We start from the raw sequence: 26,552 nt of genomic DNA, 5'->3' as shown, positions 1-26,552 counted from the left end.
TTCTGTCACTGGACTGGCGTCCTATGGCAAACACATACATTTCAAGATATTTTTCCTGGGCCCCTGTCTCCCGAACAACAAGGTTATGAGATGCATTCCCAATTGGTTTCTACGCTCTTCTCAGAACAACAGTCTTGTTGTCCGCATAATCGCTACAGCAAAATGGGAAGGACCTGGCTTCTCATATCTGGCCCCTATCCTGTGGATTCTGCTCCCTTGTGCCCACCTTTGAGACTCACCGGTAATGCTTTTTCAGTGCCATGATACTCCAACCGGGGCAAGAGTTGTGCTTAATATTAGTGGATAAATAAATAAAATACATTATAGAATTCAACAATAAATATGAATAATACAAAAATCCGAACAGTATTATTTTCCGGGCTGGGCAGGTGCATATAAAGTACTCAGGACATTTCGGAATGTGGAGACTTCCTGTGCAGAGGGCATTTTGCAAGGAGTTACAGAGCACCGTTTACAATGGAGCCATCATAAGGATCAGCAAAGAAAGCTTACCAATACACAGCCAGCACTGGTGTATGTCCACAGCAAACGAAGTTATAAGACCTAGTCTAAGATCGTGTTTTAACATCCAAGCATTGCTTGAAGATCGTAAATCCCAGCCAACAAGTGACCCATTCACCGTGGCATAGGCCAGCACTGACTGTGATCCAGAATTGAAGTGATGCATGTCTACCACACACCCATCCTCCTTTGGGTCCAAAGTTCTGAAAAGAAGAAAATAAAAATTAGAACAATTCTTAAAGCTTTATAGTTAGCATAACTTACTGCATCAGGAGAAGGATTTAAGAACACAAGAGTCGTTTTATTGTATACTCTACACCTCATTTTCTGAAAAGAATGTCTTCCCTGGAAGCAAACGATGCGCAGCAGCTCTGGTACTCTCATAACCTACAGCCTGGCACTATATTAAAAGGAGGAGGGTGGGTTGCAGACTCAATAGAATACACCAATATGACATTTATTGAGACAGGTATTCTCCCACATGAAATCGTCTTTAGAATTACAGAGTTTAGATCAGAGAATCAAACTGTATAATCAAAGGGAAGGGTAATGAAAAAAACATACTTATAACAAAAAAGCAACACCATTTCATTACCAGTAAGCATCTAGCTAAGTGCACTTGCAAATAGGGGGACTTACTTTTTATGTGACAGATTTATAGATTTTAGAAAAGCAAATAATATCAAAAGGAGCAATAGTTGTGATCTTCTGACGAGTAGGCCTGGGAGGAACCAGAGAAAATGCTCGACAAACTTTTTATGTTTGATACAGGACACTATCCATTTTAAGAAATCCTACTTTGAGACAATTGAGCTCTTTAAATAAAAAGGTGTATGCTATGAAAATGAGTCTAGTCACTGTGATGAAACTGGCGATGTCCTCACTTTTTTTCTTAGGGTGACCCCAACCCATATGTCCAGGGGACGGCAGCTGCTACCGGATCCTGACCCAGGGGACGGCTATATGAGGGAGGACCCTCTGGGGGAGGTACACCTCAGCAGAGTGACAGGACATTATCAGAGAAAAACACATACCTCCCTTTTCCCCTTGAGGGAGGTTTACTCAGTCACCCAAGCCTTAATGGCATGTTGTTACATGCATCCCCCACCTTCTAATAGATCTATTGTGATTAATCCCCAAACTCCCATTAGGGTGGATATGTTGACAACCAGGACGAGGAAGAGGCAGCGAGGATTGAGGATCACTTCCCAGGAGGATCAGTATTCATGTCCTTTAAGCCATTGAGAAAGTAACTCTATAATGACTGACATGAGCAGCTTTCATCAGCAGACAGGTACTGCATGCAGCGTATAAGGGCAGGAGCCCTCACTTCCATCGCTCACTGAAGGAGCAGTGCAGCCTTCCAGCACTCTAACTAGGTAAGCCCTCAGGGCTTTTTACTAACCGATTAAAAAATAAATGAATTCTCATTTCTGCCATGATTGAGTGAGAAGAGGCTGCCAGTGAATCGCTAACAGAGGGTGCTGGGGTCCAGAGGTGTGCTCACATCTTGTGCGACTACTTTACTCGACATTGGAGAATTATTCTGAAAAGCATTCTCCATGATGGCCGGCACGTCTTTCCCCCTGTGAAACAACCCACCACCTGAAGCTGCCCCTGCCTGATTGGCTGGCCACTGCTACATCCAGCCAACTGCATTTGCTGGCAGGCGGAAGCCGGCCCCTCACTCCAAGGCCCCTTATCTACTGCTCCTGTCTGTGCCTGTCCGGGCCGAGGAGGGCTGGAGAGCCAGTTTCACATCATTAACTATGTTCTGTCCCCCCGGACTAATTCTTGGACTGTTCCACTTCTGCTGCTCAAAGGCCACCCATGGTCTATGCAGTCACGAAAGTGAGTTTGGCTGTCCTCCATAACTATCTCTCCTGAGGCATTGTCACTGCTTCTCACCTCCTCCATCCAGTCCTAACTATCTTTATTCTTTTTCAACTACGAACTTGTCTTTTCATTACCTGTGCACCATCTGCATTCATTTCGGCTGCCTTCCTTAAAGTCAAATTTGGGGTGTGCTCTAAAACCGAATTTGGGTGTTTAGCATTACATGTGCACCATCTGCTTTACATGGTTTTCTGCAATACATTTTTGTGTATAGTAACATCTCGGTGCCACTCTTCCAATGTAATTCTGTTCCTGCTGGGTTTCACTGATTTCTCTCCTTCTCAACCTACTAGGCCCCCTAGTAAGTTTAGCAAGAACTGTGCAGTGCTGCCACTCCACCCTCATTCTTGGATATAACCTCTGCCCTCCTATGGCTCTCTCCATCTATCCTATATTCTCCAACTGCTACACCATCACCTATCCCCCATCTCTCTCCAAGTCCGGCATGAAAAAGCACAAAAAGGAAATCCTGAGTGCAAACCCTGGACTTCCCATTGCAGACACCTATGGCACAGCTTCCTCTAGAGAGGTTTTCACCAAAATCCCCTCTATCTTCATCTTCACACTCCTCTATTAACAGTGGCACCAAATGGGAAGTCCTCTTGGCTGGTTTCGCATCCTCTCGCTGCTTCGTTAATGTCCATCACACTGGCACCATCCTGGCTCAGGGTCCACAACCAAACCTCATTCTCATTGTCTCCCTACTTGCCTTCTCTCATTTCCTTCCTTCCTTCGCTGGCATCTCCCCCTTCTACTCACCCTCACGCTCCTCTGAATGGTCTACCACACCTCTGTACCCCACTTCAGAAAACCTTCAAAAGCGCTGACCACCTCCACCTGCTAAATCTTAATGCCCGCTCAGCCAACAAACACTCCTTTGACATCTGTCTCCTTGAAGACATTGACCTCGACATTCTCGCTCTTACCGAGACTTGGTTCAATGACAGCTCAGTCACTGCCTTTGACTCCCTTCTCCCTGATGGCTTCAAGATCATCTCCAAGCCTTGACCTCACTGCACTGGCGGGAGGGCGGGGGACGGGGGGAGGGAGGGTTGGGGGTTGCCCCTTAATTTTCCCTGAGTGGGTTCCTGCTTCCATCTTACCTACTGTTAGGGAGAATTTGTATTTATGTGCTAATTCTCTTCCACCTTAGAGACCCCCACATCTTGTGTTGGACTTAGGACTTTTAATTTTAACTTCTGAGTGAGTGGGACCATTTTCTCACTCCTTCCTGTGTTTCCCCCCCCCCCCAAATAGGATTTTATGCTTTCACTGTTTTTGGAGTCTGACAAACTCCATAGGCTTCTGCTTTTTGTATATTGACACACAACACCCTCAGTGCAGTTTCACCGAGAGAAAAGTAAAAGTTTATATACCTTTTTTTGGGTAAACTACAGTTCCCAAGAATAGTAAGGTGAAATTGATCGATCTTACTTTTTTACTTTGTAGGTGCAGCAAACACCATCTTATGTGGAGAGCTGGGGGGGTTAACTAGTAGCCCATGATCCCACTTTCTCATGTAACATATTTTGTTACACTTACTACTTTAAATGGCTGGTGGCAGTGGTTTACTTTTTACTACCAGTGTGCATTTTTACCGAAGGCTGAACCCTCAGCTGCAGTACAACACCCATGGGTGACCATTTTGTCAAAATTGCCCCGTCTTCTTTTTTCGCCATTTTCTGTTTGTAAGGTATTTCTTTGCGTTTACTCTGTAAGTGGAGACAGGTTTCAGCCCTTTGTGTGTTCTGCCTTTGACGGGCTTCAGCATGTCTGCAAGGACAAGAATGGAGGGAGGATCCTTTAACTCCCCGTCCTTTGTCTCTAGGTATGCCTGAATGAAACCAGTCCTGACTGGCCAGCTGTCTGTTCGGGAAGGACAACCACCCTGCTAGGTGATTGACAGCCTAGGGCTGTGAATGAATGAGAACAAGCTTAAAAGGCGAGGTTCTTGGAACTACAGCCAGAGTCGATCACTAGAAGAAAAATCCGAAGAAGAAAACGTGAAGAGAAGCCTGCTGCAACCTCCTGGACCTTGAAGTGCCCGGTGAAGCCCTGCTGCTGTGCTGACCTCCTTTTTCAAATCGACAGAGAAGCTCTGGACGGACTTCTCCACTTGGGCTGGTGGGACCAACCAGCCCTGAGACGAACTCCACTTTGGAGCAACCCCCGACTTGCTGTGCCTCTCCAATGCTGCAGAAGCCCAATGCCAGGGGTTGAGTGTTCATTATGGAGTGCAACATCTTTCGCAGAACGAATCCGGACAAAAGCTCCAGGAGCCTCCTAGGGACCCTTCAAAAGCAGGAAATCCCGATCCAGAGTCCCCTCACCAGAGTCCAGGACCGAGGGAGCAAGGAAAGCCCAACCGGGGATATTCGTTCTGCATCAGTGCTGTTTGAAAGGCGCTGAAACCAAAAAGAACGGCTGAATCTAAGAATATCCGTAGCTGACGAAGTCCTCTCCCGAGTTTATGATATGGCATTTATAAGGCGCCTATACACAAGTGTTTCAAAGCGCGACGAGGCAAAGCAGGGGGAACAGATGGAATACAGACAACGATTTTACAAGGCAAGGTGACATTGAGATGGCGCAGGGGAGTGGGGGCAAAGGGAAAGGGGCGGGTAGGAGGAGGGTGCAGTGCAATACAAAGGATGAACAGTAAAAAATAAATAGAATAAATAAAAACAGTAGGTAAAAGTGCAGCCAGCTAGTGGCAAGTGCAGGGGTAAGTGCAGACATCAAGTTTCAAGAGCTGGTGGGGACTCTAGGGATACAAAAACAGTCCCCAAGTGCAGGGGCTGCCCGGTAGGCAGTGCAGGTGTTCAGCTGGCGGGGGAGTGTACCTGGGCCTGATATCAGAGGGTAGACAGGTGACCAGTGCAGTTTCAGTCAGGAGTTCAACAGGGGAGAGGAGGAAAGAAAGCAGAAGCAAAGATGAAGGTATTAAGGTGCTTCCGGAACCAGAGATGGTTCTCCTCAAGTTTCAGGGAGGCAGGGAGGCTGTTCCAGAGGGAGTCCCCAACCAAAGAAAGAGATCGACCACCAACTCGTTGCTTGGAGAAGCGACTGACCCTGAGGGAGTCGGAGGCGGATATGATATGATATAGCATTTATAACGCGGCTATACACGAGTGTTTCAAGGTGGGACGAGGCAAGGGCGGGGGAAAAGAGGGAAGACAAACAACGATCCTACTAGGCCAGGTGTCATTCAGATCGCGCAAGTGCATAGGAACGGGAAAGGGGAAGTGCAGTACAAGGGACAACAGAATAAATAATCAGAAAAGTACAGCCAACAGCTGGCAAGTGCAGGGGTAAAGGGTAAGTGCAGGCATCAAGTGTCAAGTGCTGGTAAGGGACTGTAGGGACACAGAAAAACAGTCCCCAAGTGCGGGGTTGCAAGGAAGGCAGTGCAGGTGTGCAACTGGAGGGGGATGGGACCTGGGCCCGAGATCAGAGGGTGGCCAGGTAGCCAGTGCAGTGTCCGTTTCAGCCAGGAAATCAGCAGGGGGGAGGAGGAGAGAAAGCGGAAGCAAAGATAAAGGTTTTGAGGTGCTTCGGGAACCGGAGATGGTGCTCCTCAAGTTTCAGGGGCGCAGGAAAGAGAAGCGACTGACCCTGAGGGAGTTGGAGGCGGAAGAGCGACGAGCTCGAGAAGGAAGATATTTAGATAGAGAGAGTTGAAGGTATTGAGGCCCCAGGCCCCAGAAGGCCTTGCAGACGATGCAAAGGGTTTTGAACTTAATCCTTGCAGCCACTGGGAGCCAGTGCAGAGATTTCAGTCCTGGAGAGATACGATCCCTGGGCTTGACGCCAAGGACAAGTCTCGCAGTCAAGTTCTAGATAAGTTGCAGAGGGCGGAGGGTGGAAGCCGGCAGATTTAGAAAAAGGCTGTTGCAATAGTCCAGCCTAGAGAGAACCAGGGCTCTGGAGACCCTAGGTGACCCTAGGTGAAGACCCTAGGGGTTCACATTGACGTCAACCTATCAATGAACAAACAAGTCAGCGCCTTAGCCTCTGCATCAGCATTCAGCACCAAACTCATCAATGCTATCAAACCCTACTTATCCGCCCCAACGGTGTGGCCATAGTTAGAGCAACTATAGGCGCTAAACTAGACTAATGTAACGCTCTCCTAGCTGGCACTTCTGCCAAAAACATCCACAGACTGCAAACCACACAAAACAACGCCCTCAGAGCCGCTATGAGCATCCCCAGAAGAAACCATATATCTCATGCCAGACGCACAGCACGATGGCTTCAGGTCAAAGACCAAATTACGCTGAAAATCCTTACCATCACATACAGATGCATCAACAACACTGCTCCCACATACCTATGTGAAGCAATATCAAGGACCACCTCCCCCCACCCTACCAGAGCTGAGTACACCAACCAGCTACACATTCCACACATCAAGAGAGCTACTGCTGGAGGCCTAGGCTTCTCATATATTGCACCACAACTGGAACTCTCTCCCTGCCACCATTCGAGCTGAAACATCCATCACTGCCTTCCGCAACAACCTCAAGTCCACATTCCTCAACTAGCTCCACGACTGCCTCCTCTACCCATGCCATGTATATTGTAGTATTGTATATAATTGGAATACAATCAGAAATGTAACATAACCTTATTGTGACTTTGTATGTATACTGCTCATGACTATGTAACTAAGCCTGTACTGTAACAAGTGCCACAATGTCTTCGGGCTGATGTGCGCTATATAAATGTTAATAAAACAAACAAAACAAACAGTGAGCTTCTGGGGGAAGGAGAGGAAAGGGAGGTGCAGCTGGTAGTGTGACTTCTTAGAGACGTCAGAGATGTGAGGAGAGAAGGAGAGTGTGGAGTTGAAGATGACCCCAAGGTTTTTGCCTCACAGGTGGGAGGAGGAAGAGGGCCAAGAGGCCGGCCAGAGAGTGACAGGAAAGGAGGGTGTGGGTGTGCCGATGAGGAGAATCTCGGTCTTACTGGCATTAAGGCAGAGCTCATTGGCGGCACACCACTCCTGGATGGCGTACAGACAGTCCGAAATGAGAGAGTGAGAAGAGGTGGCTGAGGGTAGCCTGAGAAGGAGCTGAGTGTCATCCAAATAGCACTGTAAATTGGGGAAGAGCACGGCAATGCGGTAGGCAAGAAGTGCCAGGTATTAATTGAACAGCCAGGGAGAGAGGTTAGACCCCTGGGGGACACCACAGGTATAGATAGAGATAGAGGAGAGGAAGGACCCAAGTTAAACCTGGGAGAGTCAATCAGAGAGAAAAGAAGTCAGACAAGCCAGGGCCTGACCGGTGATTCCCAGGTTATCACGGAGACGGTTGAGCAGGATGGCATGGTTGACCGTGTCGAAGGCAGAAGAGAGATCAAGTAAGATGAGGACACAAGGGGTGTTGGAATCAAGGTTAGAGAGCAGGTCTTCACGGATGTTCAGGAGAGCAGTTTCTGTGCTCCTGGCAGCTCTGAAGCTAGACTGGTGATCATGGAGACAACCAACAGATTCAGTATGAAGATTGAGCTGGGAGAGGGGCAGTTTTTCGGAGAGTTTGCCCAGGAAAGAAGCAATGGAGATTGGGCGATAGTTAGCCGGACAGGATGGGTTGGCAGAGGGTTTCTTAAGAAGGGGTGCACAAAGGAGTTCTTCAGAGGGGAAGGGAAGACTCCAGTGGCGAAAGAGTGGTTGCAGAAGTTGGCCAGGGCAGGGGCCAGGGAGTCAATGTGGTCCTTGATAGTTTTGGAGGAACAGGGGTGCATCTGTTTTGACAAGACTTTCATAGATCGGACTTGTCTAGAGATCTCGTCTGGGGAGAACAGGGGAAAGGGTGAGAAGGGGGGAGGAGAGGAGGCTGAAGAAGGGCAAGAGGAAGAGCAGGGAGTAGAGGAAGGAAGGGGAGAGGAGGAGAGAGAGGACAGGATGTCCTGAGTTTTAGAGATAAAATGAGAAGCCAGTGCCGAAGAGCTCGAGAAGGAAGATATTTAGGAAGAGAGAGTTGAAGGTATTGAGGCCCCAGGTCCCAGAAAGCCTTGTGGACAGTACAGAGGGTTTTGAACTTAATCCTTGCAGCCACGGGGAGCCAGTGCAGATATTTCAGTACTGGAGAGATACAATCCCTGGGCTTGAGGGCAAGGACAAGTCTCGCAGCACTGTTCTGGAGGAGATGCGGAGAATAGAAGCAGGCAGATTTAGAAAGAGGCTGTTGCAGTAGTCCAGCCCAGGGATAAACCAGAGCTCTGGAGACAGTGAGCTTCTGGGGGAAGCAGAGAAAAGGAAAAATACCTCTGAGGAGGCGCAGCTGGTAGTGTGACTTCTTAGAAACATCAGAGATGTGAGGAGAGAAGGAGAGAGTGGAGTCGAAGATGACCCAGAATGCCGCAGGAGCCCGCCAGACGTCCTCCCCCTTGTCCCCACGACTGAGGCCCAGGAACAAGGGTCTGCTTGGCTGTAGCAAGGAGGAATCCAGCCCCCCCCAGGGCTCTATACCCTGTCACTAGCTCTTTAACATCTTCCTTGCTCTCCTTGCACGCCTCATCTTCTCTTTCTCCTCCAACTTCCAGTGTTATGCAGATGACACACAGCTCTCCCTCAGACTCCCTGCTGACCCTTGTAGAGAAGGTCCCAGATATAGCCTGCACTCCAGCCGCCCAATTTGAAGTACCAGGAACGTTCAGACCGATATATGTGACGTATGATGAGCAAATAAACCAGCAGAGAGCCGCATTAGGGCTCTGCCCAGTGCCTATCAGAAGAGCAATACCTATTGAAGTGCCAATAACCAGACAACCATGGGCAGTAAGGTATCCATTGAGACAACCCTATCAACAAATGACACGAAATGAAGGTTGCTTAAACACTGTCCCGGAAGAAACTCAACAGGCCTTAATTGAAGACGAATGGTGATGTCATGAGGGCCCGGACATACTCACAAATGAAAGAAATGACAATCAAAAGATGACACACAGAGACGAAATGTCATGAACTAGGACATCATGAACTTAGAAGGAGAGACGATCTTGAAATATAAAGAAACAAACTGTTAAGCAGGATGAAGCTATTCAACCAGCTAATGCCTGTACATATGCTTGTAACCGCAAGAAGCTAAGAAAACAGTGTGGCTTGCTATGCTTAGTAGAAGAATAGAGCGGCAAGTGCCACCTATATAGCTACCTCAACAAAGCACACTATATAAGTGCGAGTCCACTTTATATAAAAAGCAGAATTAACTCGGATTACTAGGGGTCAAACAGGACAGGGTTCATATTCCAGCTAAAACAAGAAGAGAAGGCGGAATCGAAACTTAGCAAGAATCAGCTTGTGTCTGGGAAATTGAGGTCAAACCAAAAGGGGGAGGCGGATACTAGCTCTGGAGAATCGAAACTTAAGAACAGAGCAGCCTGCCCAGTGAAGGTTGAGATAAGGAGGCCCAGACTGGTGGCAAGACAAATAAGAATTAAATGCAAAAATAGAAGGAAAACTAAGCAGATTCACGGTGTGCTAACACGTCAACAGCCGAGCGAGAAGAGGCACCTACACCTGGCTGTCTCCCAAAAAGAAGATACCACAACTTTTCCTGACAAGAAGATACAGTTTAGAGGCCAACCACAGCCAACTAATTGACACATTGCACTAAAGTACTGATTGATGGATCAGGCTGGGTGAATCTTGGGGCATCCTGCACCTCTTGACCATTCTGTGTGCTGCTAATTAAAGTGAAGATTTATGCATGGGGTTGAAGCCAACCCAATCATAGTGGACCAAATAATCTAGAGTCCTATAGACAGTAGAACCAATAGGACGTTGTACTTTTAGTGACGTCTACAAGAGTATTGTTAGAAGGATGGGCTTAGACGCCCACCTAATGATGTTTATCCAATCCTCACACTCAGTTACCACATACAGATATAGCACCTATTAAAGTTACCTTTTCCAACCTAAACGGACTCCCCTTTGCCAAACCATTGAGTTGTCCTTATTGACTGGTGTTGGAGTAATATACCTGCACCCCATCCACCTCAAGGTGCAGCTATCTTGTCTTAATGTACTCGAGAGCGAGCTCTGGCTCTATGGGCCCGTCAGGGGTCACTCTCTCTCCTGTAAGCTTGGTAGCAGAGGATGGTTGGTAACCATAGATGATTGATTAAAATAAGACACCTATTGACCATCGACAAAGTAACTCTGGGTCTTCGGCAATATCACAAGCCCTTTGCCATTCGGCTGAGTAGACCGCAAAGCTTCCCGTAGACAATGGTAGTTTAACTCAAGATTGCAGTCGGGGCCTGAAGGGACCCGTTTTCCAAACACATCCATTCCCATTCCTACGGGCAGCTGATCGGGCGAAAATCTGAAGGAGCCGGTAACGAAGGCAGTGATCCCGAGGGTCCAGAGACGAACAATGAGAACGGTGAGTGAAGAAGAAAACTGAGTGCTTTGGCAAACAGTGTACGCCTTAAGAACAAGTAAAAGGAAAAGGTAACGGAGGGAGCAGGAAGAACAAAAATAGTCAGAAGTAGAGAAGACTGTATATATAAGGGGATAATGACTCGAGAATTGAATAAATAAAGGTTACCGGGGTGGACACCCGAGAAGAGAGAGGTTACCAGGGCGAACACCTGAGAAGTGAGAGGATACGCCTTATTCCTGCGCTTTAATATAGCAGCCAGAAGAAACGTGTACCCAGGGTCCCACATAATGGGGAACAATTAGGCTACCACCACATTTAAAGACATCGTGAAAGGGGTTAGTTTACACTCCATGAATGGGTAATGATTAGAGGCAGAGATATCTGTGTCCAGCTGGTGTCTGTCTAGTCTGTTAAGTGTCTGTCTTACATGTTTTGTTGTGACATCATATGTGAAATTTTGTTAAGAGAACTGATTAAAAGATATTTATTTTTTGCGCGACTCGATAGTTGAGACAGAATCGCACATGAATTGATGTTTTGAGCAAATTGGTAATATTGTCACAAGGTGTTTTAACCACACGAAAAGCATTAACAAGTGTCATATAAGAGGAAAGAGAACAGATTTAAACATGGAAGACATAACTCCTTTAGCACACTTATGCAAGCAGTTGCCAAAACATGCACCCAAGCTAAAGAAGTATAGCACCGAGTCGGTTAAAGGTAATGCCCACAAGATGTTTATGCCATGGCCACAAAATGGGTCCATATCTAAAGCCGTCTTACAACATATGATGACATATTTGCATGCCACATATACAGGTAAGAAGCTAGAAAAAAGCCTTGCGGTTCTATAACTTTGGAAGATCTATGAACAAACAAAGGAGGAAGAGCCGCCAGCAGATTGGATACTAAATGTATGCACAGAGGGGGGGGTGAGCCGCCTACCGCGCCTCCTGCCCCGCCTGAAATGAAAACCGAAGAAAGTAAGGACGAGGGATTATACCCGTTGAGGGAGCTTAAAGCAGCCACGGGGTACAGAAACCCTGCATATGAGTCACCCACGTATAGTAGTGACGAAAATCAAGGGAAGGATAAGGACAAGAATCTTACCTCTGCAGTCCCGAGGGACATGGGGAGACGCGATGATGAAAGGAAGGATCAGGCACAGACAAGTGCATCTCTCGACAAAGAGAGAGGGAAAGAAATGGAAAGGAAGTAAAGATAGAACTGATGAGACAGCATTCGCAAAAGACGAATGGATGGGAGGACAAATCTTATTGAAACTCGATGGGAAAGGCAGTGATGACGTGAGTCCAAAGGAGAGGTTAGATGAGATACAGAGAAAGGAAAAAGTGAAGGAGTTAAGAGACGAAAGGATAAGAAGGAAAGATAGACTAAGGCGAGAACAGCTATAACGCGAAGAGCAAGAAAAACAGCTCGATCGCAACCCGAGAGCAGCCTATGATCAAGACGGACAGAAACAGCAAAGGTTAGAAGAAGAGCAAAGGGTACGTGAAAAAAGGATAAGGAGACGAAGAGATGAGGAAATTCGAAGGGCAGATGAACGTAGAAATGAAAAAAGAAGGGAAGAAGATAGGGTCAGAGAAGAGGCGAGGAAGCGCAAATAATTTGACGACGATATCGAACGTAAGCAAAGAGAGGGCACGCGATCACGAATATTTGCAGAAGGAAGTTAAAAAACCTGATCCAGTTGTAGACTGGGAAGGCAGTGAAGAATTCTTTCCTGCGTACGATTCAGTACCAAGCACGTCTAGGGCGAATACTGAAGATGACTTCGACACCAGAAGCATCGGGGAAACGATCGATAGAATATATGATTAAATGGGGCTAGAACAAATGCCCCAAGGAGAGGGGGAGGACAAGCGCTTGGAAAGCACTCAACTGTATGACACTGAGGATGTCACCGAAATAGTGGGAGTAGGAAACTGTCCCTGGACGGATTAGAAATCAGTAGAAATGATGTAGACACAAGAAGTTGCGTGAATTGGGGACAAACAATGTCCAACTCCGAAGGGGAGGAGTACGAGGCAAACGAGGAAGGGAGACGGCGCGAAAGTCGACTCCCTATGGAAAGAGGGATACAATGGTCAGAAACTAGCGAGTCCGCACCGAGGGCATCAGAGTCAGCCGCACAGTCTGACCGACATTAAGGAGTACCTCATGGTCAGAGGGGCGGGTGTCGTCACCGCCCTATGTAGACAGACTAAGAACATTGCCAGGTAGACAGGTAGACGGCGATGCAGGAATATTACCCCTGCGATAGACAGGAGAACTATGAGAGACGAGAAAGAGGGTTGTGCATTCCAGTTTCCACTATTAGAAAAGGGGGAGCAAGACCACAATATATTCCATGGCCACACATGGACTGTAAAAACTTGAAAAACAAGCTTCCAATGCTGACATTGGGAGCCGGAAAATGGATACATGAGTTAGAATAAATGACAGGGGGAAACACGCCAGGTATAGGGGACATTAAAGGTCTCCTGATCGCCATACTTGGTGAGAGAGAAGACGACGTGTGGATACGGGCAGGCTACCCTGGTGTAACCACAATCAACACTGCGCATGACGGAGCGCCATTTAACAACTGCAGAGCAGCAGTATGGAAAGCCCTACGAGTTCTTTACACAGACACTTCCGACATGGGAGCTATAATGACTCGAAAAATGAAGGTGTCGGAAGATCCGTTAATTTATATCCAGAATTTCCAAGATGCGTGGGTGCTTGAAATGCATGAATCTTGGATACCTGTGTTTTACCATATGTTGTGCCAAGGGTTGCCAGAACCGGTACAGAAACACCTCAAGAAATTGGTAGGAGTTGAGGCTAAGCCTTGGGCTGAAATACAGTTGACTATCGCATATTACTGTAGACTATTGCAAGAAAAAAAACGTAAAAAGGAGGCAACTTGAAAGGATGAGGAAGCGAAGCTGGTGCAAGAGAAATGGTCAAAGTATGCTCTTGAGGGAGCTATGCTAACTAGCACAGCTGAATCGACAGTCCACAACAGAATAACCAGGGTAATGCAGGGCTTTACCCACGGGGGAAGAGGATTTAGAGGAAGAGGATGGCAGAGCAATCAAGGAGGTTTCCAAAATAATCAAGGAGGCTTTCAAAATGTGCAAAATGGTAACCCGGATATGTCAAATGGGCAAATAATCCGACCACCGCCAGTCTGTTGGCTGTGTGGAATGACAGGGCATTTGGCGTGCATGTGCAGAAGTCAAGGCACGATGCAAAATGGCCAAGGAATGGGAGCGGGCACGGCAAATCCACCTGCAGTTTTACAACAGGGTGGTGCACAGAATCACACGGTGCTACAACAAAACGCCAGGAGCGCAACAAGGGGCGCAACCACAAAATATGGGCAGTTTTTCACAAGGACAAATCCAACAGGCACCATTGCAAGTATCACACACGATGAGCAGAGGGCAGAACCAGAACCCTGGAAGGGGAAGCAACAATGGGAATGGGGAAATCCACAAGTGAACAGTGGGCTAAACTTGTATATGAACAGCTCACTGGGAACCCTGATGTGCTCTATCCTATCAGTGACACCAGACCCTCATAGGGAACCTAGGGTGGATGTCGTTATCGGGGGTAAAGAATATTCCTTCCTAGTGGACACTGGTGCAACACGCTCATCCATATGTGAAGGCATGTTTTCCTTGTCCGGCGAGGCTATAGATAGTTTTACAGGAGCTCACAGTCGAGTTCCCTTTACAGACGTACTCCCAGTCTCCATAGGAGAGTGCGAAATGAATGTACCTTCATTATATTCACGTCAGACCCCAGTAAACATTTTGGGTTGGAACTTAATGACAAAGATGAACATGACACGGAGTATACTCAGTATACATAGCCATGAGGGCCATACCATTGGAGCCAGAAATTTTCGCATATGGCATGCGTGCGCTTATGACAGGATTGCCAGGCCTTGCAGACAGAACCATGAGAACCCCTGATGAGTATTTATTTAGACTACGGATACCTATGCATGAGGAGGAGGGACAAGTATTTCCCTTGATGATACACACAGCAGCAGTGCGAGGTAAAGTAGCATTGGCTGATGGGTACGATGATGAAGGCAGACAATGGTGCGCGATTATCGCCATCGACGAAGGGTATCGAGTGACTGACGTCACCGATGACGATCTGTTTGAAGAACAATCAGACACGGCAGAAACAATGGTGGAAGTCTCATCTTTTGGGTAAAGATGATCAAAAAAGACGTGCATCAGAGAATGATGTTGGCACTGAAGCATCCGGAATATTTTAGTGATGATGTAGCTCAAGTGCCTGTCTCAGTATGGACTACAGGACCCTATGACGTAGGCCTCTTGAAGGGGGTGGGAGAAGTGAAAATCAAACTAAAACCAGAGTCCGACAATATCCCTTGTCCAGAGAGGCAGATGAAAGGATTTTTAAGACAATTTCGGCAATTATGGACCAGGGCATCTTAGTGACGTCAGAGTCACCATGTAATACGGCAGTTTATCCTGTCAAGAAATCAAAAGGGAGGTCTTGGCATTTAATCCAGGATTTAAGGCCAATAAACGATATTGTTGTAGCTGAGTTCCCTTTAGTCTCTAACCCATCTACAATTCTGTGTAATATACCCGTCGAGGCAAAATATTTCACGGTGATTGACTTGAAAATCCTGTTGCACCGTGACTATCAAGATCTGACATCATTCACGTTCAGACAAATGAGTCTGAAAAGCACGAGGCTACCACAGGGATACTGTAAGTCCCTGTCTATATTCAACAGAGTCTTGCAGATGGACTTAAGCAACATTGCATTAGAAAGTATCCTCTTGCAGTATGTGGATGACATCCTAATCTGCAGCACCACAGAAGAGCAATGCAGGCACGATTCTGTCCAGCTGTTGACTATACTGGCTGAGAAGGGTTATAAGGTCGACAAGGAAATGTTACAATATTGTCAACAGGAAGTGTTGCACATAGGCCAGTTAATCTCACATGAAGGCAAGAAGGTGACCCCAGAAAGGGCTGAAGCCATATTGAACATGGCTAAGCCACCCACAATAAAGCAACTATGTTAGGGCATGGGTTTGCGATTACAGCTAGTATATTAAACCTTTACTTCAGGACCTAAAGAAAGCCCAACTGACAAAGGAAAAGATTGAATGGTCTGAAACAATGGAAAAAGGGTTTACTGAACTCAAGAGAGCGATTTGTACAGCTCCAGTTCTCCGAATTCCCAATTAGGCAGAAGAATTTCACCTATTTTCACACACAGATGGCAGCGTTATGACGGCAGTGCTCGCTCAAAGAACCTCACTGGGGTATAAACCCTTAGCATATTACAGTGGGAACCTGGACGCAGTAATGAAAGGCCACTTCCCATGCGAACAGAGTTTAGCTGCCGCACCGTTCGCCATAGAGACAGCGACAACCATTATAATGGGATGTTCCATGACGTTATACGTCGAGCATTCATTATTTGCCATTTTAGAGAAACCAAAGTGCACACTGACATTTCAGAGAGATTCTGCCTATGAAGTGATCATATCAAACCCATCGATCAAAATAGTCCGATGTAAGATAGTGAACCCAGCTATGTTTATCGCATAGCTAGTCACTGAAGGAGAGCCAATACATGACTGCGCGATTTATGAAGAATTCTATGATGAAATCCCCAAGGTAAAAAGAAAATGCTTTGTGTGATAATACCGGAGGAAGATGGGGAAATTCAGAGCCAATTTAATTAATAAATATCCTTTTGTTCATCAACAAGGCAGTATGAGTGAGCTGATGATGTCATAGAGTATCAAGAAGGGAGGGCCTTCTGCTAGATGGACTTATAGCTGGGCCAATGGGATATAAAGGATTGTCCTGATAGGTGCCTTACTTTAATACTGGACTTCTGTTGTTGTTAATGTCCAGGGTTTTGAAAAGGTTGAAGAGGACAGGGCCTGCACCGAAGAAGAGATTGCCTATGAATGGGCATATTAAATTGTTGGACCCAAGAATAGTCGAAGTTACGCTCCGGTTGAGCATCGCATGAAGATTTTAGAAACAACCTATAGATTTAAGCATGTAAGAAGTTTCAGAGAATGGCGAGGTGAGGGGTGACCTGGGAAGTCGTCCCAACGGCTGGGAGGCGGTGGAGAAGCAGGCAAGGTCAGCTGTGAGACTGTCCAAAACAGCGGGCTCCTCCGTGCTGAAGGGAGAAAAGCCAGAGCAGCTGAGAGCATCACCGCTCATTTCCTCCGGCCCCCACCGTCGTGGAGGTGGAGCCATCGAGCGAGCCTCCAACAGGTGACAGACAAGTGAGGAAGTAAACGGAGCATCACGCCAGCCCTTCCGTGCGGGGAAAAGAAGTGAACTGAAGCCGACAAAGGATTCAACCCGATGCCAGAATGAAGATGCAGAGGCTACAGTCCTGGGGACGCTGTACAGCTGATTTCAGGATGGCGGAAGACACGGAGGGAGACGACGCTTACGCTGGTGAGAGAGTCTGCATAAAAGAAGGTGGACAGCTGGAGACAGACGAGACTCCCGCAGGTGAGAGAGTCTCCATAAAAGAAGGTGGGGTCTTCTATGACATGTGTAGACATTGAGAAAAGGTAAAACAAAGTGAAAGAGAGTGAAGATAAAGAAGGAGGGGAGTTGAAGCTGGCAAAGTGCCAAGAGAACTATATGAGACTGTATATCATGGGGCCAAGGATGGCATGGTAGGAAATCTAATGGCCACCTACTTTTAACTCTTATCTACCACACAAGCTCAGCTAACTGAGGCGTTAAAAGGGAAAGATTCCACAAACAGTCCAAGCATTGAAGGAACAGCCTGCCAGTTATCGGATAACGGCCTAAAGACTCATTAAAGGCAGCAAGTTTAACTCACACATGCAATGTTCTAGGAAGTGAAAGTTTGTATCATGAAATAGGGAAACAGGACAATAATACATATATAGTTAAGCCATATGCTTTCTTTTTAACTACGAAGTTAAAGAAATAAACAACGTTTAAGTCAATCCCTGTGTTAAGTGGTCTATTCCTACCCGCTTCTTTACATTTGGTGGCAGCGGTGGGATAGACCGGAACACGATGGAGGAGTTGATAAAAACTCTGAGTGAGGGCCAACAGCTCTTACAACAAGCCTTACAGCTTCAAAGCCAACAGGCACAGGCGGACAGACAAGCCTTCCAGCAGGCTCTCCAAGTTCAGCAGGCCAGGCTATTAGAAGCCACAAGTATGAGGAGTCACACACCCGTACCAACCTTGGTCCTTCAAATGTTTTCCACCGGCGAAGATCCCGCTCACTTCTTTGTCAACTTTGAAAGGGTCGCTTGGAATGCCCAGGGCCAGCCGAGAGGTGGTGTCACTACATCGCCACTCTCATGACCGGAGAGATGCAGAGCGCCTACCAGGCAGCTAACCCGGCAGGAGACACCAGCTATCCGGCCATGAAAAGGGTCGTGCTGGAGCGCCTTGGACATGACGAAGAAGCTTATAGGATTAAGTTCAGAGATGCCAAACTTATGTCAGAAGAAACTCCCTGACAACTATTTTACAGAATAAAGGAGTCGGGCGAGAAGTGGTTACAGACCAGCTCTTCAACTACCCATGAGATTGGAGAGAGTAATATTGGAGCAATTTGTGGAGGCCTTACCCCTACCAATGCAGAGGTGGGTCAGACAACACCATAGATCCACCTTGGTCGAGGCAGTCAACATCGCCTCGGCCTACCAGAAAGCCGGGCAGGCGAAGCTGATGTTCTACCCCGCTGCTCCCAAGACAGGGGGAAATCATGCGGTTGTGGGAAGCCGGCCGTATCTACTTCTCGATGGCCAAATTCAATGATCTGGAAGCCAGAATGGGATGGGGCAAGATTTCGGCCTAACAGTGAAGGAACTGGAACACCACAGGTATACCGACCTCCTAGCCTCGGTGAACAAGGTCCACAATGTTTCAAGTGTGGGGAGTGGGGCCACCTGGCAAGATTGTGTCCAAGAAAAGCCAAGGCAGAACCGATGCATGTAGGATCTCGCGAGCCGATCAGGGATGTCAACCTGAGTGGAGCTTCCCCGACCCGCAAACCTACATATCCCTATATATGTGTAGCTGAAGTAGAGGGTCGTCCTACCAGAGCGATGCTTTATTCGGGGAGCTTTCAGACGGCTGTAATCCCCAACCTGGTAGGTGAGGTGGAGAAATTGAGTGAAAGTATTCCCATCCGATGTGTACATGGGCATGTTAAAGTGTATCCAGTCGGGGATATCAGGATAAAGCTGGCTGGGGAACAACTAGAAGTAAAAGCGGCAATAATGCCAGCGCTGCCTGAACCTTTGCTAATTGGCTCTGATGTACCTGATCTTCCTCGGCTTATCCAGAAGGTAGAAAGTCAGTGGTTGAAAGAAGCCCCGTTTTATAGCCAGGAGGTCTTGTCACAAACTTCTAAGGAGAGGAAGAGTAAAAGTGTGAAGAGGTTGGAGAAACACCTGGCTCGAACAGAATATGTATCCAGTGGCTGTAGACTGGAAGATAGACGATCAAGGGGATAGTTTCCGCATGGCCCAAGAACTTGATCCTTTGCTGAAACATGCCAGAGACTCGATGGAAGATGACCCAAAGGACAAAAACCCTAATTTCATTAAAGGCAACGGATTATACTATCGAGTGACTAAGGAGCCTGATAAAGAAGCAGTACGCCAGTTGTCAGTACCCAGCAAGTATTATCACCCCCTGCATGAAGTCGCTCATCTTCAAGTGGGGCAGGGCCATCTTGGTGTTGAGAGGACCACGCAAAAGATCCTGGCAAGGTTTTATTGGCCTGGAGTATATGGCCAAGTGGCCCGTTTTTGTCAACAATGTGGCGAATGCCGAAAAAATAATCGAACGAATGTACCTAAGGCCCCTTTCCAGTCCATGCCATTGATACTGGAACCCTGCCAACGAATAGGAATGGATATAGTAGGGCCGTTGGATTCTACAAGTAGAGGCCATAAATATTTGCTTGTGATTGTGGATTACGCAACCAGATATCCAGAGGCTTTTTCCCTTACGCACCACGACGGCACAGCAAATATGTGATGTCTTAGTTCCTTTTATATGAAGAGTGGGCATACCTAAGGCGATAGTGACGGATAGGGGTACCAATTTCATGTCAGCTGTTTTAAAGCAGGTGTGTGAAACCCTGCCCATCAGCCAACTCAGGACTGCTGTTTATCACCCACAAATGGACGGTCTGGTTGAGAGATATAACCAGACCATTAAACAGATGCTACAGAAAACAGTCCAGCCAGGAGAACGGAATTGGGATAGAGTGTTACCATCGATCTTAATGGCCTTGAGGAATACCCCTCAGTCTTTTACAGGTTTTGCCCCATTTGAGCTCTTGTTCGGAAGACCGGTGAGAACTCTTTTAGACATTCTGAAGGAGAGTTGGGAGGAGCAGCCGAATACCGAAATTACCTTAACCGAGTACGCTTCAGAAATAAAATCAAGAGTGGAAAGACTACAATCAGTGGCACAGTCACATCTTCAACAAGCTCTGGGTAAACAGGAGCAGTATTACAACCAGAAGTCAAGAGTACATAGTTTTCAAGTGCGAGATCAAGTACTTGTGCTACTCCCTACATCTGAAAATAAAATGCTGGCATCATGGAAAGGACCTTATTCTATTGAAGAAGTGTTAGGACCAGTAACTTATAGAGTTAGGCAACCTGAGAATAAATTCCCCTTCAGACTTAAGTTAATCTACTGAAAAAATGGACAGAACCGGAAGTTACTATGGCTATGATTAACGTGGAAGAAGGGGCGGCAGAATATCTACTGACTTTGGAAGCGCCAATAGGTAGTGAAGCTCTGAACGTCAACCCAAAGTTAGATCCCGTGCAGAAGGCAGAGCTTTCCAGGTTTCTGGAGCAATACACTAAGATATTCTCTTCGATACCAGGGGGAACTACGTTGACATGCCTCCACATGCAGACTAACCAAAGGGCTAAAGTAAGAATGCGACCATATAGAATTCCCAAAGCCAGACTTCAAGCTGTAGAGAAGGAAGTACAGGAGATGCTTCGCTTAGGGGTGATCAAGCCCTCACATAGTGACTGGTGTTCTCCTCTCGTGAAGGTACCAAAACCAGATGGTAGCATTCCCTTTTGCATGGCCTTCAGAAGACTGAATGAGGTATCTAAATTTGATGCCTATCCTATGCCTAGGATTGATGACCTTCTGGAAAAACTTAGGAAGGCAAGATTCCTATCAACGATTGATTTGACCAAAGGTTATTGGCAAGTTCCACTGTTTTCTGCAGACAAGGAAAAAACTGCTTTTGCGACCCCTGGTAGATTATTCCAATTTACTGTCCTGCCATTTGGTCTGCATGGTGCACCAGCAACTTTTCAAAGACTAATGAACTACTTAATAAAAGGTCATGAAAGTTATGTAGGCAAATATTTGGGGGACATTGTGGTGTACAGCCAGAATTTGGGGGATCATTTAAAACATCTGGCTGCAATGTTTCTAACCTTGGAAAAGGCTGGGTTACACATAAACCCCAAAAAGACAAACTTGGTTAATTCCTATACCAAGTACCTGGGGTATTTTGTTGTCAGGGTACCATCAGACCACAACAGGAAAAGATGGAGGCAATACATCAACTACAGTTCCCAGCCACTACCAGGCAAGTCAGGGCCTTCCTTGGTTTTGTGGGGTATTATCGTCGATTTATACCACATATTTCAACTATTGCAACACCTCTGACAAACCTTCTGAAGTCTAATGCTCCACCTAAAAGGGAATGGAGGAATCCCAGAAGGGAAGAGGCGTTTAACACCCTCAAAGCAGCCCTTTCTGAGAGGGCCATTCTTCATTGCCCTGACTTCAAAATGCCTTTTTATCTACACACGGATGCATCAGGTCTGGGGGCTGTGCTTTTTCAGAATAAAGGAGAGCAGGAAAAGCCTATCTTATTCATTAGCAGGAAGTTGATGCCTCAAACGATGAAATATGCTACGATTGAGAAGGAGTGCTTGGCAGTAAAGTGGGCGGTGGAGTCCCTGAGATAGTACTTGTTGGGCAGAAGGTTCACACTGGTTACTGATCATGCCCCATTGGTTTAGTTGTCACGGAACAAGGAGACGAATCCCAGAGTATTGAGATGGTTCCTGTCAGTACAGCCATATTCGTTCCTGACCATCCATCAACCCAGAAGCAAAATGACTCAAGCGGACTTCCTGTCTAGAATACATGCCCTTCCTGAACGTAAAGGCTTAAGGGGGAGGGTATGTGATAAGCCAGAGGAAGATGGGGGAAATTCAGAGTCAATTTAATAAATAAATCTCCTTTTGTTCATCAACAAGGCACGCAGGCTTAGCGCGCTGGAAAAGGAGGGCCTACCTCCGAGCGGACGGCAGGCCAGTGCAGCACGCAGCCTTATTGGACAGGCTAATTAAGGCACTACAGCTCCCAGTGGGCATAGCGGTCGTAAAATGCCCCGCCCACACGAAATGGACATATTTTGTCTCACGCGGAAATCACGCAGCAGACCCGGAAGTCAAGAGTATGGCATCCAAATGTGAGACGGTTATGGAAGTGGAAGTGGCGTGCACCAATGAAAGGATGATGGTTGCACGGGCAACATCTGAAGCCTATAACGATCTCGGGCAAACGCAACTAATAGAGCTCCAAGAGGAGGAACCGCAGGAAGAGAAAAACTTGTGGACTTGTTGAGGGTGTTCTTTAAACCCCTGTGACAGCTTGTGGCGACAAGACAGCACTGGTAAACCAGCAATGCCTGTAGCCCTACTAGAAATAGCACTGGAGCAGTTACATTACCCAGCCCACATGACAAAAGGTAATCTAGCAGCAACGCTCGCGGAAGACTGGTTCATACCGAATTTAGCAGAGCATGTAGCATTCTTTATGGTGAACTGCAAAATCTGCCAGCAATTCACCGCTGGGCACACATTAAAAGTAATGAGAGGAGTAATCCCCAGGCCAAATGGGCCTTTTCAGCACTTGCATGTCGATTTTGTCGACATGATTCAAGTATGCAACGGGTAAAGATATTTAATTGTCGTGGTGTGTCCATTCTCTAGATGGATAGAAGCAGGCCCATGTACACACCCAAACTCTACCTGTGTGGCAAGATTTTTAGTGAGGGAAGTGTACCCCAGGTGGGCAGTGTGTGACGTGATGAGATCAGATAATGGGGCTCATTTTTTAAAAAAAAATGTTTTAATTATTTGATTTAGTTGACAGTTCAACTTTACAAATATTTTAGAAAATAGAAAAAAAGAATTTCAATTATTGACAATATGATACATCGTTTTCTTACAAATCAATTGTGAAACCATCTTCTCAGTTGCATTCACAGTAAAAGGAGCAATCTATGTTTTCTTTTATCTTCATTCTGCATCCTATTACTGTAGATACTTCCTTAAAAGAGGACAGAACAAGTTTGTAAACATGTGATACCATTTAGCAATTGGTTTCATGATGATTTTATGCTTATTACGCACATTCCAATTGCCAAATGCTATCTAGATTCACTAACTTGTTTTAAATTTGTGAGACTTAAAACCTTTCTGCTCATATGGAAAGGCAGCATCCAAAATGCGAATCGTTGCAATTCTAACAGATATTTTGGCAGAGCAAAACATTTCAGCCCAGATTTCAGCATCAGTGCGCTCACAGTATTTTGGGGTCATACATTTGACAAGTGTGGTACGTTGAGACACAAAAGCTTTACAATTCAAAATAATATGAAGCAAGGTTTATGTGACAGATGTATCATTGCAAAATCGACAATAGCTTATTTCTTTTTTGACAATGCCTCGTCTGACCAAGATTTCATTAACCGGCCACAAATTCAGACGTAGTCTTAACATTTTTGTTCTTAAACTTGGGGATGTGCATTTGGCAAGATAATCAGCCATTGTACATAATTGCTTATGTCAAAAAAGATCCCTGTTGAAATCTTTAAGCCCCATACATTTTTCTTGAGTCATTAGCCAATCTAGTTGGTAAGTTTTGACCTTTGCACGATTCGGATTTGTTAACAACAACTCAATTGAAATGTCTGCATCTGCAAGAGCATTTATAATGTGTGTTCTCCATTTCAAAGGGAATGAGTGATTAGAAGTTAACAAATACTCAGCTAAAATAGCTAAACTATCTCTTTTCGAGATACTCCTAATACATTTTATGAATAATGTGCACATTTTCCAGGTCACTTGTACTTGGATTGATAAAAGACCAAGTTCATATCTTAATAACATGTTGGGTGTACTTTTAGACAGATTTAAAACTGCTTTCCAGAATTTTGCTTCAAGTTGATTCCAGAATAACTCAGATTTAGGTAACACAGATTCCAACCCATATGTGATAACTGGTACCACCTTTTGCTGGTAGAACGACATTATGGGAACACACGTAAATTTGCCAAATTTGGCGTGAACAATTTTAGCCTGCGATGTCAACATCAATAGTTTAGTTCGTATTGCTATTTCAAGGGATTTTTCAGATATTACATTGTTAAAGTTCATCCCCAGGTATGTATAATATGAGACCACTTGTAGTTTGTGGCTACATATTGTCCACTGAAATCTAATTTGGGAAGTTGTTTTGGCTCTGCCCAAAATAACAATTTGTGTTTTGTCTTTATTTACAGTTAGCTTGTTTTCCGAAACATACTAATCAAGTACGTCAAGCAAAATTTGTAGCCCAGTTGGAGTTTGGGAAATCAAGACAAGATCATCCGCATAGAGGAGCCATGCTATGCATTGTTTCCCTAACTTTGGGGAATCAGATTGAGCTGAGGCAAATGCCTCAGCTATGTCCAGTAAAAACAACTTAAACAATGTTGAAGCCAATATGCAACCTTGTTTTAAACCTCTAGCTGTTCTGATTTTCTTAGATAGAAGGCCTTCAATGTTCAACTTAATTTGTACAGTGGTATTTGAATGTAGGAAGCTCACAATTTTTATCAGAGATTTAGGGCATTCAAATTTCAACAATTTTCTGATAAGTAAATCTTGATCAATTGAATCGAAGGCTATGCAGAAGTCAACGAAGGCAACATAAAGGTTGCTTCCGCATGCCGTATGATAGTTCAAAAGGGTGAGATTTATCGATGTCCCTAGTCCAGAGACAAAACCAGTTTGGAATGGGTCTCTCCGCTGGTTTGAGAGTGACCAAGAGTTCAAGTCACGTAAGACTAATCTGCAAAAGATTTTTCCGGGAGCGTCCAAAAGAGCAATTGGACGGTAACTCACAGGATTTTGTCTATCTCCTTTTTTGTGGATGGGGACAATGCTAGAGTGTGTCCATGATGTTGGTAATTTTTGATTTCAAATGATTAACCTAAACAAAGTGTATAGAATGGGAACCCACAAATCAACATTCTTTTTTAGGACAGCATTAGATAATCCATCCGGGCCTGGCGCACGGGACATGCTAGATTTGTTGATGAAATATCGAATATCGTCTTCATCAAACTCAAGGTTGAACACAGTGTCAAGCATGTCCAGAGTCCCAGGCACTGAAGGGGCAGCATATAAATTTGGTGTAGTACCCAATCATTTTCCGTTACACCATTTATTTGAGAGGTGAATTGTGGCACTGCGGAGGTTGAATTGGGTAGTTGCCAAATTTGAGATGTGTTCTTACTTTGTATATGATGTATCATGGTTTCACCATCCTTTTGATATTTAGTGAGCTTATATTCCCGCATCCAATTTTTATAAGCAGTTTTGATGCTTCTCAAGGCTGACTCTTTCACTGCCAATGGTAAACATTGGGCATGTCTCTTTTGTTTTCTGAACAATACTTTTCTGAGACAAATTGCATTATCGGAAACTTGGCTTGGTTTCCCATGAGGCTTCTGCTTAGTGGCATACAATTGCATTAGATGATAAGGTGCCAGGTTATTTATATTGACAAGATCAGAATCCCCCTTCTCAAACATATTCAAATGATCACTATAATGACCATTTTAGCCGATTTAAGGACTTGTTATTATTGACTGCACCCTTAAAAGTTTGCCTTGATGGAGACGAGACATGGGTCAGCATAAGCTTGAAAGTCAATGGCCGATGGTCACTATACTCAGAAGTTTTTACAGCAAAATCCTTTGTATATTCAAATAAACTTCTAGAAACGAAAATATAATAAATGATGGCAGACTGTTTTTTGCTAAACCAAGTCGCAAGAGGGGGAGAATCAGCCATACTCGTACCATTTAGCATGACCAAATTCCATGCTTTCGCAAAATTATTCCATAATCTCACGCGTTATTGTTTTTTCACTTTGTTCCCTTGCAATAGGTGTAAATTCAAATCCCCAGCAACAATAATATATACACTGCCATGTATCAATATAACGTTCAAAACAGTTGTTACATTTTTGAAAAATAATGCAGTTGTGATACCCAGAGGGTTCCAATAGACATTGACACAAGCTATTTTAAATGAGTTAATGTTGATAATAGAGCATTGAATGAACGGGTTGATCGTGGGTAATGACGAAAAATGTATATTGGCTAGTGTATTTGTAGCAGTGAGTAAACCAGACATAGGCCTTCCCTTGGTGGCTCGTAAAGCCGGTTCAAGTTGTGTGTCAAAGTTGTTCCAAGTGGGAGACGTGGATAACCACGTTTCCTGCAGGAAAATGATATCATATTCACATAGAATACTCTTCGGGTTAATAAGGTGACTATGTCCTCTCGTATTCCAGCTGATTATAG

The 26,552-nt window shown here is 45.5% G+C and overlaps 1 protein-coding gene across 1 annotated transcript in view; it reads right to left on the bottom strand.

Moving 5' to 3' along the window:
* PIK3R4 (phosphoinositide-3-kinase regulatory subunit 4) overlaps nucleotides 1-26,552 on the bottom strand; it is a 1,130,409-nt gene that overhangs the window by 150,590 nt on the left and 953,267 nt on the right. Inside the window, exon 15 of the mRNA XM_069648735.1 lies at nucleotides 514-725. Within this exon, the coding sequence (XP_069504836.1) occupies nucleotides 514-725 (212 nt within the window). The remainder of the gene's footprint in view (nucleotides 1-513; nucleotides 726-26,552) is intronic.

This window comes from Ambystoma mexicanum, chromosome 2q (assembly GCF_040938575.1).
Source record: "Ambystoma mexicanum isolate Mex_15411 chromosome 2q, UKY_AmexF1_1, whole genome shotgun sequence".
NCBI lineage: Eukaryota > Metazoa > Chordata > Amphibia > Caudata > Ambystomatidae > Ambystoma > Ambystoma mexicanum.
Note: the sequence above shows the minus strand (reverse complement) of the source record. Positions and strands in the feature narration are given on the sequence as shown.